Genomic DNA, 19,408 nt, shown 5'->3' with positions numbered 1-19,408 from the left:
TTTATAGGACAACTTCATAAACTGCAACATAATTATGCTCCCTTTTCTCATCTCTACTATTTTACCAATGCTGATATATCTTCTCTTTCCCCAAAGTAATCAAAACCATCATGGCTCATCCATTGTATTTATTTTTACGGCCATGTACCAGCATTAGGTATGGGATCATCACCAGCAGTGAAGTAACACTAGAAATGGGGCTTTGTCAAATTGTTAAATTGTGCTTCTACTGGAGGACTATAGAGCTAAGAAGCAACATAGAAAAAATGTAGTAATAATAGTGTCTATTATTAGAAAGCGAATTCCAACAGTGAAAGATTCAGTTAACTAAAGGGGAAAGAAAAAAAAGAAACAATACTAGATATTTATTTTGAGGGTCTTACCATTCCTTCCTCTATATACTCTTCTGTATAATAATAGAAATGATGCATGTTCTTTAAAGGGAAATTATACCTATACGAATGGGAATAATATTACCTCATAGATGGCAGTTTAAAAGGTAGTACAAAGTTAAGCCAACACTGTTTATTAATTATAATAGTTTATGTTAGAATACAATGAGAGGGAATCCCTTCATTTTTACTATTCCATACTATCTGGACAGAGTGATCAGAAAGCTTTACATTCTATAATGCCAGGTCAGGTGGTTTTTATGTGCCAGTATAGCGACCATTGTTTCCTTCCCTCCAGACAAAGAAGTGTCCTCTTGCCCATCCTCTCAAGTCTTCCTTTACAATTTGACCACATGTCAACATACCTGTCGCTCCCTTGCTGATGGCCAAAATCAATGCGTGAAGGGCTTCATTCCAGTGGATGGCTGTGGCTGCCCTGGTAACACCTATATGGATGAGAAGGGTAAATGTGTGCTTATCTCCCAGTGTTCATGCTACCACAAAGGAACATACCTGGAACCTGGAGATGTTATCTTTAAACAAGAAGAACGCTGGTAGGTTATTTTATGTTATTTGCAGATTATGAAGATGAAAGCTCCCACTTTTTAACTCGCATATTAAATATACCATACACTGATATCAGGGTGCTATAATGTAGATAAAAGGTATATATTACCCATCACCGCCCTAGCGGAACAAAATGTCATTCTACTGTAAGTTAACTTATTAATATGTACAATGTATATAATGGTCTCTGATGGTAACTGTGGACTTGATTATGCATCATTAAAGTCAATGGAAATTTTGTAAGGCAATGGGGAAAGGAAGGTTTTTCAAAGAAACAGGTTTTTCATAGAAACAGATAATTCCACCACATTTTGCATTGTAACTGTTACTAATTAAAAAAAACCCAACAACAAGGAACCCATGGCATCTTAAAGACCAACAATTTTATTATGGCATAAGCTGTTGTGAGTTGAAACTGACTTCGGGTGTGTCTAGACTACAGAGTTTTGTCGACAAAAGTGGACATAACGTCGACAGAACTCAGCAGTTTTGCAAGATAATTTGTGGCTATTCTTTGAAAATCATGAATTTGCCATCTATTTATAAAGTAAATTCCAAAAGTCCTGCCAAACTCTCCTTCAAGCTCACTGTGAAATCCCTTTGGAAATCGTGTGGGACTTTCTTTTGAAGGTGCACATTCCACAAAGATCACTACTAAGTACAGGAAAACTCCAATTGTCAGGTATCCAGTGGTGCAGCACTCCCGATAGTCTGGAACCAACTGGAACCAGGAAGTGTTCTGGCCAGCCAGAAAACTGGAGTTGCTGTGAGCCCCATGCGCGCTCACGGGCTGGGAAAGGGAAGGGGAGGAGAGGGAAAGGGGATTATACCCCTGTGACAGGTCTGCCGGGACCTGCACTGTGTCTGGCCGGAGGGGAGGGGGGAAAGGAATGGCACGGCGAGAGGTGAACCCTTTGCCATTTTGCAGGGAGGCGGGGGATGCCCCGTTCAGCTGTTGGCCTGCAAGCAGTGGCGGTGGTCTTGAGGAAGCAGCAGAGCAGAGCAGCTGGGGTGCTGCTGGGTTGGTCCCGCAGTGCCGCCCCTCACCCCCCGGCTTCTGGATGCACGCTCCCTGGACGCCTCACCCCCTCTCCTCTGCTGCTGCTTCCAGGCCAGTGGCTGGGTTTCCCCAGATAGCCTGTTGCTGGTGGCTGCGTGGGGCTTCCCCCACCTCCTTGCAAAACGGCGGAGGGTTCGTCCCTTGCTGTGCCATTCCCCGCCAATCCCCTCCCTCCCCCTCCCACTGGATGCAGTGCAGGTCCTGGCAAACCCATCACAGCCCCCCACCAGAGTACTTCCCGATAGTCCAGCATATCCGATAATCCGGCACCACCTGGGTCCCAAAGGTGCTTGATTATCGGAAGTCTACTGTATTATTGCACTAATAGATCAACTGGGTTTATTATTACTTTGACTCCTAAGAATGTAGCATGGCAAAAGAGAATTTTTGACAGTCCAAAGGAATAATTTGTTAGTTATGCCTCTTCAAATTGTTCTTAGATGTTTATGAACTGAACACGTCAGGCTTACATTCTATCTTCTCACTCTTTGTAGTGTTTGCCGAAATGCAGTTCTCCATTGCACTCAAGTGAAGATAACAGGGGAAAGTAAGTGAAATGCTTTAGAGAGAAACAGCTCAATTCCACATTTGAATTCTCCACTTGTTCATTTTTCCTTTCTGTAAAACAGCCATTTTCACTTTGCTTTTAGCAGAGGGTTTTCCTTGGGTTAGAAAGTATATTTTCATTTATTTTTAAGGGGTGCACCCTGCAGTTTCTCTCTCAGTACTTAATAACTTCCCATTTCTTTTCTGATCCCTTGAGCTACAAAGTTTACCCATCTAACACGGTATCTTTGTTTTACAGAGTGTCTGTCTCCCAAGACTCACTTAGATTGCAGCAATGTCAACTCTAGGTCTTCTCCAGTCCTTCCTCAGCTAAGCTGCCATTCTCTGGGTGCTGGTTATGTAAGTTTTAATTTTACCTCACTATGACATGTGTCCTCATTTCCCATAATCCCTAAGGGCATGTCTACATTACAGAGTGTTATGTCGTGGGGAGTTTCACAGCATAGGAAGAAATCAGTGGAAAGGCAGAGAGCGGAGTAGGTGCAAGGGTCCATTTTATTGCATAGCACAGAACTCACTAGAACAAGCCCAGACTAGCTGGGCTGACCCCAGTGACCTACTCAGTTACCATAACAACAAGATCTATATCTACATCCCAATATACAACACAAAGTTATTTCAAAATAATTCCCGTTATTTTGAAATAGCAAAGTGAGCATCAACTCAGCAAGTTTGTTATTTTGAAATTATTTTGAAGTAACAGGGTTATTATTTTGAAATAATAACCCCTGAATTTACGAGGAATAACACCTATTTTGAAATTGCTATTTTGAAATAGCATTAGTGTGGATGGTCAGCTGCTGTTATTTCAAAATAACTACTCCCCCAAATCATTCAAAGTAATTAATTCCGAGTGTTTCCTGGGGCATAGTAGCATGTCTACATTAACGGAGCTTGTCTCAGACTAATTTCAAGGCTTCCATGCAGTGTGGATGCGCTATTTCAAAATAGTTATTTTGGGAGTTATTATTTCAAAGTTACTTATTTTGAAATAATGTTATAATGTAGGTGTAGTCTAAATGAAGCAGTGAAAACCTGATCAACATTGTCTTTTAGTCTTTTCTCTCTTCTTTTCCTCTCATTTTTGTCCTTTCTTTTCTTTTATCATTTTTGTTCTCATCATGTTCTTTTCTAATTCTCTTTCACTATTTTTGACATTTTTTCTTCTTCTTTTCACTGACTTACCTTCTCTTTTCTCAGTAGAGAGATTGCTAATTAGATGAATAGGCATTTTGTTTACAATACACTCTGGTAGTTTTCTGTGTAGAACAAAAGTAAGCTAGTCTGAAGTTAATGTCTGTAAAATATGAAGAAAATTCTGTGGGAACTCAGATACTAGAGAGATGAGAAATAAATAAAAATGGCTGAGTAATAATCCAGAGAAAGAAGCTTGTGGGATAAATGTTTATAGAAAATTAATGTTTTCTTAAAAAATAATATCATTTATTACCTTATTTTTCTTAGCTCCCAACAGAGTGCATTTCAGGGTGTATATGTCCTTATGGACTGTTTGATGATGGCAGAGGGGGCTGTGTAAGGGAGAATGAATGTCCATGTTTTCATAACGGCGACTTTTATTCTCCGGGATACACTACAACAGTGGGCTGCAACAATTGGTAAGGTTCTATATTGTTCTCCTTTTTCCTTTTGGTGTCTCTTACTTGTAGTGACTGAATGGTAATGAAATGGTTTAAATACCACAGTCATGAGCAGGAGATGAGTATACAAGCTCTAATTCTCAGGTCCTCCTGGCTTCTTTGTTATCTGGGCTGACTCCCTTTGTGTGAATTTAGGGAATATTACAAACATTAAAGTAATTATTTCTGTTTATATCAGGCAATGCTGACAAGTTTTTAAGGTGGTAACAGCCATGCTATACATTCATCAGTGGGCCAATTCTGTGTGGAGGCTGTTGACAAAATGTTGATTTATAATATAATATCCTGTTACAGAAATCTGCATATTATTCATGGGATGTATTTCACGTAGTATCAGCCTGCTATGTGGTTTATCCTGTGGCATTAAGGCATGACTCTTCAGATTTCATCCAACTATTTTATCCATTCCCTAGTACCTGCTATAAAGGAAAATGGAATTGTACCATAAATGAGTGCTATGGGACTTGTATTATATATGGAAGTGGTCATTATGTCACCTTTGATGGAAAACACTACAATTTTGATGGACACTGTGAATATGTGGCTGCCCAGGTAATTTCAAGTTCTGCAAAAAACCTAGCTATCAGTTTGGTTCTTGGACCACCTCTCTTAGCCCCTTTTTTTTCTTGAAGATCACTGTTCCTATGGCAACTTCAGCATTTGCCAATTAATTTCCATATTTGCAACAAATCCCAGATGTCCAAGGAAATTAATGGCATTGAGTGAACATTCCTTTTGCTGATGTATGTGCAGATTACAGGCCATCCTTGATATAAGTCCAAGATATGTTGTCAAAAACTTGGACTTATAGTGAAACAACTTAAAGCAGGGAATTTTTTTCTTGAGGCTGACTTCCATTTGCACAAATTCAGAGTGGAGACTGGGAGGACTAATAACACGTCAGTTCTTAGAAGCGTCAGTGACTTTAGTGCAGAACAGCAATGTACTGGGGTCACAGTGGGGATGTCCTGAATATACATCTTGGCTAACTTGACAATGAAAGTTGTCAGATCATCAACGCTACTCCAAAACTACTGGCTAAATCTGAAATTGGAAAACGAAGATTGTTTGGGAAACGAGCTATTGTTTAATTCAATCGTCTCATTTCTTTCCCAGAATTTGGTAAACATTAAATGTTGTGTGTGTGTACTGGAATTTGAAGATGAAATTTAAATTATTTTAGACCGAAAGCAAAATAAATAATACAGTTCCTTTCATTCACTTAAGATTCTTTATTCCATTCTCAACAGGATTATTGTGGTGAGGACCCCAGTGGCACATTTAGTATCATCACAGTTAATGTTCCATGTGGAACCACAGGAGTCACCTGCTCAAAGGCTATTAAAGTATTTCTCAAGGTGAGTGGTGGTTCTGGATGGGATCAGCCCTAGAATGCAGCTAATGAAAACTGACCTTTGTTTGTAGCCATGTTCCTTGAAACTCAACGTTGGCATGGTTCCATTACAGTGATTTCCACTTCTTAAAGGTTTAGGTAGTGGTTTGGCAATGTTAGCCTTGTAATGAAGTCCATCAGCAGCACCATTCCAATAGCTTGCCTCACTCTAAAGCTAATGTTATTATATCCCTTCTCTTTCTGTCCTTCAGGGAATTGAATTGAAGCTGGAGGACAAGCGCTATGTAGAAATTCATCGAGATGCTGGCGAACATGTACGTTATTGGAATCGGACATTGGGGCTTTATCTTGTTATTGAAACCAGCAGTGGTGTGATGCTCATCTGGGATAAGAAGACTACTATTTTCGTAAAGTTGACCCCTAATTACAAGGTGAGCAACTTCAGGCTTTTTTTTCCCCTAAAATATTATGAATCTGTTGATGGGATTATAAATAGTTGAGTACACATAAATGTACAGATTATGCTTGATTATTACTCTTCATCATTTCCCTATATCTTGTTTATGCTGATGATTCATCAATGTCTCTCATTATTCATGAAGATGGTGCCATTGTATGTTCTTCTTATTGCATAATCCAGTGCAACAATACCAAGGAATGTATTACACACTATGAAATGTGGAAGAGCTGTCCTCTGTGATTTTCCAATACTTGTAAATCTTAGTGCTCTAATGCAAAGCCTGCTGAAGTTCATAAAATATTCTTGTTGTCTTTAGGGGTTGTAGGATCAGGCCAAAGAGAATGAACTCTTGGGACACCCAACATCATTTTCTCTTCCCTTATAGAACAAAACTTTGCTCTATTGTTGTTAAGTTAAAAACCTATTTTCCAGACAGTTTGTAACTATATTGTGTCTTAGATTACTAAGGTTGATCCCTCAAGTAGCAGTAGGGGTTAACTGGTATTTGGAGGCATTTCACTTTTAAATCACTATTTATTCATTGTATGTTGTACTATAGTGTATTTGTGAATATTTCATATATGTATGACCCTTGAAACCAAAGAAATGGTTACAGATTGTAATTCCCCAATAAAAGACAGAACGAAAATTCACAAGATTTGCCATAGGCTAACCCAGCCCTCCCATAATAATGCAACATATTTTACCTTGGGGAAATGGAGTTGTGGCTCAAGAAGTGCTAAGTGGGGTACCATCTCACAGCCTCTGTATAAGGGGCTGCCTGGAAGGAAACTAAAAATTCTTTCTTGACAAAATGCTTCCAGCTCTCACATCTTCCCTTATAAGATATTTAACTTGTTTAGTAAGTGGCTCAGGCAGCCTTTAAACTTTGCTGGCAACCTTGAAGTAGCTTGAGTAGGGTTAAAAAATGAAGGGAGGAGCAAAAATGAGGTAAAAGATTTTTCATTTTTAATGCAACTAGATCCTAGACTAGAAGAATGCCAGCCCCCAACCCCCCCTCCCCCAACCCTGAAGTCACTGTTCTGTTTTTAAGATTTATTCAAGGATGCTTTATTTCTTCCTTATTCCATCTCATTCTTTGTATTTGAAGAAATCTGCCTTAAAGATGGTCAGTCAACTCTTCAAAATTAACATCTAGCTGAAAAATAAACGTAGGACTAAAATGTCAGTGCATTGTGTGCTGGAGAATTCAATCATGTGACTCTTATTAACGCTAATGGGAATCTGCATACCACAATACACTGTAAAGGGATGGCTTGTTGTCAGGGGAGAGAAGTGTAGCCACTGTTTGGTTCATTTTAAGTTGAATGGGAAGAAGCTGCAAAGAAATATAGATATAGTTACTAGATACTGTATATAACAAGAAGTCACATATTCCTGTATGGGCTACCTGACAGCTTAATAATGAAGAAGATAAATACAGAAAAATAGGTTTCACTTATACACATTATTTTGAAATAAGTAAGTTATAGGGAGAAATCATTCCCTCACTGCATGTATTTGGTTTGATTCTAATTGTACTGGTGCTCTCTTAGTGGGCAAACTGAAAATGTGATGATGTTCTGAAAGCAAACACCTTTTGTTTTTCTCAGGGCAAAATCTGTGGTTTGTGTGGCAACTTTGACGAAAATTCCAACAATGACTTCACAACACGGGATGGGCTGCAGGTGACCAGTCCTCTGGAGTTTGGGAATTCCTGGAGATCAGCCAGTAACTGCCCTGATGTGGAGAATGAGATTGTGCCCTGCAATCTGAAACCCCACCGCAAGTCCTGGGCAGAGAAGGAATGCAGCATAATTCGGAGAGAAGTCTTTAAAGTTTGTCACAACAAGGTTAGTAGAGAGATTGCCAAACTCATTCTTTCTCTCTGTAAGTGGTACAGTGCACCACAGTTTGAGGCTGCATCTAGACTGGCATGATTTTGCGCAAATACTTTTAACGGAAAAGTTTTTTGTTAAAAGTATTTGTGCAAGAGAGCGCCTACACTGGCACGTGCTTTTGTGCAAAAGATGTGCTTTTGCGCAAAAGCATCCGTGCCAGTGTAGACACTCTCTTGCACAAGAAAGCTCCGATGGCCATTTTAGTCATCAGGCTTTCTTAAGCAAGAAATTAACATTGTTGTCTACACTGGCCCTCTTGAGCAAGAATACTTGCGCAAGAGGGATTATCCCTGAGCGGGAGCATCAGGGTATTTGCGTAAGACGCACTGATTTTGTACAGTACAACGTCAGTGTTCTTGTGCAAATACTCGCGGCCAGTGTAGACAGGTGGCAAGATTTTGCGCAGAAGCAGGTGCTTTTGCGCAAAATCTTGCCAGTCTAGATGCAGCCTGAATGTGTATAGGTTACACAGGGATTTGTTTAAAACTGAAGTATAGCATACTAATAGCAAATACATTTATTCTGGAAACAGTTGTGTTAAGCCTCCCTTCCAAAAATTAACATATAATTGTCTAATTTTTTTTCTCCATCATCAGCTTCCAAGTTCAGACAATTCTGTTTACACATCAAACCATATTTTTCTAATCACCAGCTTTGTAAATTCAATTAAGTATTTGTTTTTACTTTTATGCATCAGATTTGTTGATAAAGCTTCTGGATTCAGAGCTCAGGTGTCAATTTTGTTGACGATATAGACAGCAGAATAGAATATAATTTTGCTTGGACATTGTTATTGTGGTCCTGTGTTGGGAATAATTTTTTGTCATTAAACCAAAATGATGCACAACATAAGATATCGCCAATGCACAGTGTCACCCATTTGAAGAAAATAAGATAAAGTACTGAAAGCTTAGCCTAGTCCACATCTGTTTCCTGAGAGACAGAGAGCAACTTCTGATCTAATAGATTTCCATCGGAGATTCCAAATTGGAAGCAGAGCTCTGGTGTTAACAACTGTGTGCTGTGTGCTTCCCCAACAGGTGGACCCACAACCATTCTATGACAATTGTGTTAATGATGCCTGTTCCTGCGACACCGGGGGAGACTGCGAGTGCTTCTGTTCTGCAGTTGCTGCTTATGCCCAAGAGTGCGTAAAGCATGAAGCTTGTGTCCACTGGAGAACTCCTGATATATGCCGTGAGTAGCCTTTTAGGATTTCCCACTGAATACAGCTGGGTCTATCAGAACAACATCAGAAAGTCTTCAATCAGTGCAACAGTGTGTGAATTAATTCAGGGCTGAATGCTGTGGCATGCATTGGAAAGGGTTAACTATTTCAGTATGCACAGATGCTCATTCTTGTATTAAAGAGTTCAGTGTATTTAAATAGTCTTAATGGGCTGACCCTTAAATAATAATAAATGATCATTCTCAGTGTGTGTGCCAACAGGTGGACTGACCTTCTCGGTATAGTTATCTAGTTGGCAAAATTTCCCAGAGTTGTTACTAGTGGCTCCTCCCTCCCACATTTTGTGTGTAGTTCCATAGCCTGTGATTAGTCAGGTAGGCCCCATTGTGTTTAAATCACACTTATAAAACCCACTGACTTCTTTTTAGGGTGTTGAATGTGCCTTTTTTCATGCAATTATTGACACCAAAGGTCAGGCAGGAATGGTGATCATTAGACAATGTGTACGAATGAATGATAGGAAACACTTCTACTAAGCTTTTCACAGTGGAGACTTGTTCTTATACATAGTATATCACTTCCCATCTCAGAAATCTTGGAAATTGTATTCCATAGCCATGTCTTAAAACAGTCCAGCAATGACCTCTTCCAAATTCGGTTTGCCATTTTTTCTGTCAGAGGCAATTCACACTTTGTAGGCCATATGGTTTGAGGAATTTGGTTTTGAATGAGTTATGTTTTGTCCTGTTCAGATTGTATTGTGCAGTGTGATGGGTATTAAGGGTGCAACCACCCCCTTCTGCCTGAAAGGGGGGTTCAGCAGACCCACCGCCTAACTAACGTCTAGGTCTTAGGGTCCTCTGTCCTTCGGGGCAGGTCCCTTGGACGTGATCTCCCTCCCCCGAGATGGGAGGAGGGGTTCGGCAAACCCGGAAATCCCCCAGACAGGGGGTGGTGTTGGGGCCCCGGACCTCGAGTCTAATCTGTACTCGGGCGGGGTCCAACACACGTTCTCAGGATCTGGGTGGGGGTCTGGCTGACAGACGCGTCGTGAACCCCTCGGATAGGGATAGGTGGGGGAAGGGGAACCCAGGCCTGCCCTCTCCTCCGGGTCCCAGCCTGGGGCCCTAAGTGCAGGGTGCGATGCTCCCCTTGCACGTCGGACGGTGGTTACTCCCAAAACCCATCCACCCACGGGCTCCAAGGCGCACTTCCCCGGGCTGCTTCCTTTCTCCCTCCCTGGTGTTCTGGCCCGGGGAACCGCCGAGGGTCCTTATCCCTGCTCAGTTGGTCTCTGGTCCTCCTGGGCTCTCCGGTGGCCCGCGGGTCCCACGCTGCTTCCTCCAGCGCAGAGGCAGGTCCTCCCTCTCTCGGCCAGGACGGGGAAGCTTCTTTCTAGCATCCCCCCTCCGCCTCCGGTCCTACCGCTTTTCAAGCGGCCCGGGGGCAGATGCCGAGTGACAGCGCCCCGCCTCTTCCGCGTCATCCCGTGCCGTGACATCGGGCATCGCGGTGGAGGTCCTGCCCCCTGAGCCTCCCGGTGCCCGCGAGCCTGTTCGCTCCCCCAGCCTCACGCCGGGGAGCACCAGTGTAAATTGGGCCCACCTCCCGTGCGGCAGTGCTGCGCCACTTCCCCGCTCGTCCCCGGCGATCGGGGCTGCTGCAGCTGGCCGCTGCGCCGGCTCACCTTCTCCTCCTCCAGGGGGGTGGTTCCTCCCCTTTGGCAGTGCGGACCCTCGCGGGTCCATCACATGCACCTAAAAACAAGGTTGGGGGTTGAAAAGTGTTTGCACTATTTCTGGGTCAAACTGATTTCATCTTATATGCACCGTTATGCCTAAGATTTTGCAGATGTCTAAAGAAGGAAAAAAAAATCTGTAACACTTCAACAGACAGCTTTAATTGCACATTGATTTTGAATAATTGTGTGACTTCAATGTGACATTTGTTTTCTGCAACAATGGTGTTAAAAGTCAAGGTGCTGAAATTTAGAGTTTCACATGGTCTGTATTCAGATTGAGTAGGGAAAAAAAATCCAGGTTCCATGCATCAAGAGAAATATAGCTGCCAGCGAAATGTTTGGGGATCATTTTGCTGGAATTGTTAGAGGCGGGATTAGGATCATCTTCCATCAGATGTTTTTTTGATCATCTTCTGTTTTCTTTTAGCAATATTTTGTGATTTCTACAACCATTATAATGAATGTACATGGCACTACGAACCTTGTGGCCGTCATATAGCTACTTGCAGACTCCTTAGCAATGCCAACACCAACTTCCCACTGCCATATCTGGAAGGTAAGAAACTCCTAGTTATTTTTGTACTGTCTGTCATAAAGACTGACATAAAATATTATTTGATGGAGATGGAGATATTAGCTAATAAGATCTATTGATTGCATGGCCATTCCTAAATATATACTTGTACACGAGTATTTGGTGTGGTGTAACTTAGGGTATGTCTACACAACAGGGCTAAAGTCAAATTAAGATATGCAATTTGAGCTACGTCAGTTGCGTAACTTAAGTCGAAATAGCTTAACTCGGCTTTTGGTGCTTTCTACACAGCAGGAAGTCAAAGGAAGAACACTCTTCCTCTTACTTCCCTTACTCTTTGTAAAATATGGTTTACTAGAAGTTGGAGTAAGAAGTCCTCCAGCTCGTCATTTTGAAATAATGGTTTGTAGTGTAGACATGCTCTTTGTTATTTCAAAATAACATTAGTTATTCTGAAATAACACTGCTGTGTAGACATAGCCTTACAGTTTACTGACATCAATGGGATAATTAAACATGTGCCTGAGAGTTTTCCTGAATTGTAGTAATAGATTGATCCACCATCTGCATTTATTTTTATTTTTGGTATGTCAGCTGCACACTGCCGTAACTGAGATGTTTCAGCATTTCTGCATTCTGGCAAAAAGAAACAACGGATATCTCAGACATTGTAGAATTAGTAAATGTTGCCTTCTTAATGTATGGGATCAGTGGGAAGAATCTTACTCACCATTTCTGAAAGTGCTCCTCATCCAAGTCCTGATCTAGATTAAAAGGAGACTTTTCATATCTTTAATGAGCCTTAGATTAGCCCCCGCCCCCTATTCCCCATGAGAATGTTATCACTAAGTTAAAATTAACAGTTTTTATTTGTTAACATTACAAAATACACCATTTGTGGTCAACAGGTTGCTACCCCAGATGCCCTGAAGAGAAACCCATTTATGATGAAGACCTTGGAATATGTGTAGATAGATGTCCCTGTTATGTAAATGATATTCGTTATGAACATGGTGAAAAAGTACCCTCAGATAACCCTTGCGAGGACTGGTATGTGGAAATTCAAAATGGATGGAGAAATGCATATTTAGACCAATGCATAATTGATCAGAATGGGACTTTAGCACATGATTAAAGGCTGTTGTGAACATGTCTCATGCACCTACTGGATGTGGTTTACTGTCCCATGTAAAAGCGGCGAGGAGTCCTGTGGCACCTTGTAGTCTAACTGAAGTGTAGGAGCATAAGCTTTTGTGGGCAAAGGCCCATTTCGTCAGATGCATGTAGTGGAAATTTCCAGAGGCAGGTATAAATATGAAGGCCAGAATCAGGCTAGAGATGACGAGGTGGATCCAATCAAGGAGGATGAGGCCCACTTCTAGCAGCTGATCTGGAGGTGTGAATTCCAAGAGAGGAGAAGCTGCTTTTGTAGTTAGCAAGCCATTCTCAGTCTTTGTTTAATCCAGAGTTGATTGTGTCAAACTTGAAGATGAACTGTAGCTCAGCAGTTTCTCTTTGAAGTCTGGTCCTGAAGTTTTCTTGCTGCAGGATGGCTACCTTTAGATCTGCAATTGTGTGTCCAGGAAGATTGAAATGTTCCCCTACAGGTTTTTGTATGTTGCCATTCCTAATATCTGATTTGTGTCCATTGATTCTTTTACGTAGGGACTGTCCAGTTTGGCCATTGTATATAGCAGTTGGGCATTGTTGGCACATATTACATTAGTAGATGTGCAGGAGAATGAACCAGTGACAGTATGGCTGATCTAGTTAGGTCCTGTGATGGTGTTGCTGGTGTATATATGTGGGAAGAGTTGGCACCGAGGTTTGTTGCCAGGATTGGTTCCTGAGTTAGAGTTATTATGGTGCGGTGTGTAGTTGCTGGTGAGAATATGCTTCAGGTTGGCGGGTTGTTCCATTTGCATTTGGAGAGAAAGATGATATATTTTTGTACTTGTGCAAGTTTCTTCATGAGGTTGATAGATTTCCACTCTATACGGCTAAATGCAGTGCCTTGCATGGTGTCAAATATCAGAGGGGTAGCCGTGTTAATCTGAATCTGCAAAAGCAGCGAGGAGTATACTTCAGTAAGTCTATAAGGTGCCACAGGACTCCTCGCCGCTTTTGCAGATTTAGACTAACACGGCTACCCCTCTGATACTTGTCCCATGTAGTGGGACTTAGACCACTTGTAGACAGAATGAATGAATTTCCTCTGCAGCCTTAGCTGAGAGCCAGTTTGTTTTTAGCTCAAGCTATAGAGAGGCTCATGCACTAAGCCTCAAAGGCCCCTGGTTTGGTTCTGCCTGTTGGCGTTACAAGGAAACCATGCTCTCATGTTTTCCTGAATGAAGGCTGTGATCTTAAAGATTGCCTCCAGGTACCTCAATATGAATTGGCCTTGCTCCATATAAATTAGTGGTGGAATGCTGATTTACCCCAGATGAAGATCAAACCTTACAAAAATGGTAGGTGAGAGGAATACCATGATCAGAAAGAGCAGTTGAATTTTAAAGGGACACAATCCATTTCAGCTCTTACTTCTGTGTATTTTTTTTAACCTACAGTTGTTAAAAGTAATTCCAAAGCTTGCTATAACTGGGAGAAATTAGAGACATAAACATATCTATATTTTTAAATTTAATCACATTGTGAAATTAACAGGACATGGTATTTAGTCATTTGTAATGATTCACTAGTCAGTTGCACTTTTTGATCATATACGTCTTTCATGGAAGAGCAGTGGCTATAAAACTGCAAAAATTGACATAACAACTCAAGAACATCCATAGTGCCATGAAACTATGTTTAACCCATATTTGGAAACTGACTGTTGATTTCAAGTTGATGTTGGCCCATTAATAAATACTTTGCCAATGACATTAAATATTACTTTTTAAAATGTCATATCTAGGATTTACAGCAGCCCTTACACCAGTGGTCCCCAACCTTCTGGGGCTGTCAGGCGCTCGAGGGCTGAGCCACACACCCGCCGGGCACCCAGGGGCGGGGATGCGCACGCACCCGGGGGCAGGGCCACCCCTACACTGCTTGTCCAGTGCCAGTGCCACCCACACTCTGCACTCCCGGGGCTGGCGCCGCTCCTGTGCCACATGCCCAGGAGCCGGCATCACACACGCGCTGCGCGCCTGGGGCCTGCGCCGCTCGTTCGCTGCATGCCCAGGGCCGGCACATCCCATGCACTGCGCGCCCGGGGGCAGGACCGCCCATGTGCTGTGCGCCCGGGGTTGGCGCCACCGCTGTGCTGCATACCCGGGGTCAGCGGCACGCCTGTGCCATGCGCCCAGGGGCTGGCACTGCCCATATGCTGTGTGACTGGTGCTGTCACAGCCTTTGCCCTGTGCACCCGGGGCTGGGGCTGCCCATATGCTGAGTACCCAGTGCCGGTGCCACACATCCACCGCACACCTGGGGCCGGCACCGCTCCTGTGCCACACGCCTAGGAGCCAGCAGCACCTGTACACTGCATGCCTAGAGCTGGCACAGCCCTTGCGCCGTGCACCCAGGGGCGGGGCCACCCATATGCTGCATGCCCAGGGACCAGCACCACCCATGCCACACGTGCATTGGGGCAGGACTGGCCCCAATCACTTGGCGGGCGCACAGAAATGGCTCGGCGGGCGCCATGGTGCCCGCGGGCACCCCGTTGGGGACCACTGCCTTACACTGTTCTAAGCTGTGCCAGATAGAACCAGATAGGGGATCTCTGGAGCATAACGATCTCTGGTCATATTCCCTCATATTCTCTGCTTTTCTCAGGATAACCCAGATCAGTAATTGGGTGAGATATAAAGTTGCTATGCAGTGGAGATGGAGCAAAATGATTTAAGGAAGCATTAGCTATCATTCATATTATACTGTATTTTCCCTGCTCCTGGTGGAAGATAATTAATTGTCTCTAGAAGGAATGTTTGGAGGATGGAAAGCTGGTTGTTGTGTTAAGAGAAAATAACAATTGTCAATACTGGAGCAAATAACAGTCAAAATATATATATACATTCTCATGAGGTGAAGTTTGACTGATAAAATTGTTTGTTTGTGTTTGCACTCTTAGCCCCTGCAAATAGTATGCAATAAATTAATTGTAAAGTTTCATGAGAAATTACTGCAGTGGCTGCTATTGGTTTGTAAAAATGTTCATTTTGACTCATTTTTTTTCTTTTAGTATCTGTATCTCAGGAAGAAATGTGACATGCACTCTTAAATCAGGTAAATTTAATTTTATTCTTTCTGCACCCTGAAAAGGGGAAGAAAAGGACTATTTACTCTCTTCCATCTGTCTCCAGAGGAGATTTAAGAATGATTTTGAACGATTCTTTGCAGCTCTAGTCAGGATTGCGCCAAAGAAAAATTGGGTGTCACTTTGTAACCTCATAGACATTGCTCACGCACCTAAAGATACAGCAAAATGGTGAAATAGGCTGAGTTAAGATAAAGTGTAAAAACTTGTCTTTTCTTTCGGTGTTGTTAGTAGAATGGCCCTACCCCAATATCCTAAATATTAGCTTAAACCAATTGACCCTCTGGAACATGAAGTTTTCATAGCAGATTATTTATTATAGTACATAATTTAATGTGCTAGGAAATATTTAAGTTATCCTGCTCCCAAATGAAATTTCTATTCTTGTTAATTAGTGTATGTACCTCACCTACATAGTGCTTTATTAGAAATGACTTAGTTCCTGGCTCATTGTAAACATGAATGAGATGTTCATGGTTTCATTGTAAACATGAATGAAATTTTCATGGTTTAAGTACAGGTGGAGCTCTTGTAGGTGCACCTCTCATACACTCAAACACTGATATTACCATAGACACTTTCACCAATGTATTGGCATGTTGTTGTCCTTGATGAATTTTTAGAAAAAGAACTTCTTAATTAAAAAACAACAAATGGTCTGGTAGCACTTTATAGACTAACAAAATATGTAGATGGTATCGTGAGTTTTCGTGGGCACAGCCCACTTCTTCAGATGACCCACGAAAGCTCATGATACCATTGACATGTTTTGTTAATCTATAAAGTGCTACCAGACCATTTGTTGTTCTTTTCTGTAACAGACTAACTCAGCTACCCCCTGAATCTTCATAATTAAACTATTTCTTCCAGGCTGCCACTCAACCACCACTCCGCCTTCAACTACCACCCCACCCACTACTACAACTACAACTACAACTACAACTACAACTACCAGTGTGTCAACATCAACCACCCCAACAGGTAAGAATTTTACATTAACTAAAAGCTATAGACAGAACTGCCTTTGCAACAGAGATTCACTGAATATATTCAACATTTTTTAGCCTTTTGTCACAAAATTCAATGACACATGGCATTATTTTTGAATAAAATCACTCTTTTCCAAGACATCTTTTCCACGTCCTAATTTAAATTCACTTGACATTCAGTATATACTGAATGCCAATTGATTTTGAACATGTACTTTTGAGGTTTAACAATAAAATAATAGATACATATATTTGGAGCAAATCCTGGCCCTCATTTACACAGGAGGAAAGGGTATGTTTAAATCTTGTTCCTATCCAAACTGATTCCATACATGCCCTAACAAGTCTCAGAAGGCTGAAACTGTAATTAAAGAATATATAGAGCATCTCTGTGACTTCTTTTTCAGCAGGTGATACCAAGCCATTCATGGACTAAAGAGTGAATGTAATTACACATTCAGCATCCCTACCATGTGGCTGTCTTTCCTGCTATGTCTCTTCCACAGTTAAGATTTGGACTTACTGCTTACCGGAATATACATACAATTATTACATTTGTATGTGTTTTGTAATACTGGTCAAGTTCCAATTTGAATGCACTTCCAATGGTTTTTCTCCTGAAGGAAAATGTTTTATGGAGAGATTTCATAGACTTTTGGCTTCTCGTAACTGTTTATAATTATTTTTGTGAATGGCTTGATGATGCTGAACCAAGAAAATGTTCCTGAAGCTCTTAGGATTGTAAAGTGATGCTTATTATTTTTCCATTGCAGTTTCCACCACAACCTCTTCACCTGCAACAAGTAAGTTTCTTAAAAAGTAAAATCATCTTTGTGACTATGGAAGGAAGAAAACAAGGGAAAAGGAAGAAAAAGAGAAAGCCAGGCAGTAAAAAAATTACATTTTCATTTAGACAAATTATTACCTCAGAAAATTATGTATGGGTATATCTACACTGCATTTTGCTCTCGAGAGAAGAATGCCAAGTAAGCATATCGGAGTTGCAAATGAAGAGGGGATTTAAATATCCCATGCTTCATTTGCATACTCTCGCCTGCACGCTGTTTCAAAACACAGCTGTTTCAAAAGTGAAAGTGAGGTCCAGGCTGCATTAGCTCGAAACAAACCCCTTGGTTTGAACTAACATTACTTTTGTAACGTTACAAAAAATGAGGAGTAACGTTAGTTCGAACCAAGGGGTTTGTTTCAAACTAACACGGCCCAGAGCGCACTTTCACTTTTGAAACAACTGTGTTTCAAAACAGCGTGCAGGTGCGAGTATGCAAATGAAACGTGGGATATATAAATCACTGCTTCATTTGCAACTCTGGTATGCCTACTTTGCAGTCTTCTCTTGAGAGAAGACTGTTCTGTAGACATACTCTATGTGTGTGTAGGAGGCGGTGTATTTAGTTACTACCATTGCATTTATGTTATAATAATTTGGATATTTACATCTACTCTCCTTTCCCCTTTGTATCATTTCCATCAATATAATTACACATTCTATTACAAGAAGTATTGATTCCATACAAGCATGAATATATATTTGTTTGAATCTCCAAAACAGAGAGAAATAAGCTGCCTTTATTTCCAGTAGTTTTCTGGCACCTTAGAGGCGCACATATATATATATATATGTATGTACACACATTCATGTGTGCACGCACAAACACACACGCACAGACACAGAGTATCATGAGCTTATATATATATGTTTCTAAGGTGTCACAGGGGACTACTCAGTGCATTAAAATTACAGACTAACATGGCTACCCCTCTGAGACCTAACTGACAGTATTTACATGGCACAGCAGTTGGAGTCTGAAGCTCAAGAATGCAATATTTCATTTGCTCCATAGGTTCTTCTATGTCCTAGTGACCTACCTCAGGATACTGTCTCTTTGCCCAGTGAGCCACTACAGGCATCTTTTTGGGAATTAAATACTGTTTATGGATACTTTGAGGTCTTTATACTGTACTAGTTAATTAATTGCAGCAATAAAAGCACTTAGGTACAAGTGTCCGGAAAAGCATAAGAGGCTATCAGATAATGCAGGGAGTGCCTGCTCATCTTGTTCCCTCTTCTATGGGTACGTCTACACTACAGCGCTAGTTCGAACTAACTTAGTTCGAATTAGTTAATTCGAACTAAGCTAGTTCGAACTAACGCATCTAGAACTAAAAACTAGTTCGAACTAGCGTTTTGCTAGTTCGAACTAGTAAGTCCACATTGAGTGGACTCTGAACAGGGCTTAAGGATGGCCGGAAGCAGTGCCGGCAGGGCATAAAAGGAGGACTTAGAGCATGGAGATGCTGTCTCAGGCTAGCCGAGGGCTGCGCTTAAAGGGTCCCGACCCCCACCCCGGACACACAGTTCTAAGGGGTGCCCCGCTTGCAAAGAAGTTCTGGCTTGGAGTGCCCTGAGTGCCCACACTGGGCACATCACACCACTCGGCCATCAGCCCGGCTGCACTTGCCGCAGGCTGCCATCTGCGGAGAGGGAGTAATTGGGGGGCTGCAGGAGAGCTTCCACCCCCAGAAGCCCGCAGAGCCAGCCCAGTCCTCCCCATCGGGGGCTCGTACCCCATTCCTCCCTCACCTCCTTCCACTTACCCTTCCTTAGCCCCCCTTCTTATTGATGTACAAAATAAAGATAACGTTTCTTCCAACATTGACTCTGTCTTTATTGAAAAAAAACTGGGGGAGACTGGGAAAAGGAGGTGGGAGAGGG

General features: G+C 41.9%; 1 protein-coding gene across 1 annotated transcript in view; it reads left to right on the top strand.

Annotated features, from left to right (window-relative positions):
* LOC102456400 (mucin-2) overlaps positions 1-19,408 on the top strand; it is a 72,998-nt gene that overhangs the window by 22,353 nt on the left and 31,237 nt on the right. The window contains exons 16-29 of the mRNA XM_089778834.1: positions 691-946; positions 2,514-2,566; positions 2,825-2,925; positions 4,051-4,202; positions 4,658-4,796; positions 5,495-5,602; positions 5,850-6,029; positions 7,672-7,911; positions 9,000-9,156; positions 11,317-11,445; positions 12,333-12,474; positions 15,611-15,654; positions 16,556-16,666; positions 17,448-17,477. Coding sequence (XP_089634960.1) covers positions 691-946; positions 2,514-2,566; positions 2,825-2,925; positions 4,051-4,202; positions 4,658-4,796; positions 5,495-5,602; positions 5,850-6,029; positions 7,672-7,911; positions 9,000-9,156; positions 11,317-11,445; positions 12,333-12,474; positions 15,611-15,654; positions 16,556-16,666; positions 17,448-17,477 — 1,842 coding nt within the window. The remainder of the gene's footprint in view (positions 1-690; positions 947-2,513; positions 2,567-2,824; positions 2,926-4,050; positions 4,203-4,657; positions 4,797-5,494; positions 5,603-5,849; positions 6,030-7,671; positions 7,912-8,999; positions 9,157-11,316; positions 11,446-12,332; positions 12,475-15,610; positions 15,655-16,555; positions 16,667-17,447; positions 17,478-19,408) is intronic.

The sequence above is a fragment of the Pelodiscus sinensis genome, chromosome 5 (genome assembly GCF_052426305.1).
Source record: "Pelodiscus sinensis isolate ZL-2025 chromosome 5, ASM5242630v1, whole genome shotgun sequence".
In the NCBI taxonomy this organism is placed as follows: Eukaryota; Metazoa; Chordata; order Testudines; family Trionychidae; genus Pelodiscus; species Pelodiscus sinensis.
Note: the sequence above shows the minus strand (reverse complement) of the source record. Positions and strands in the feature narration are given on the sequence as shown.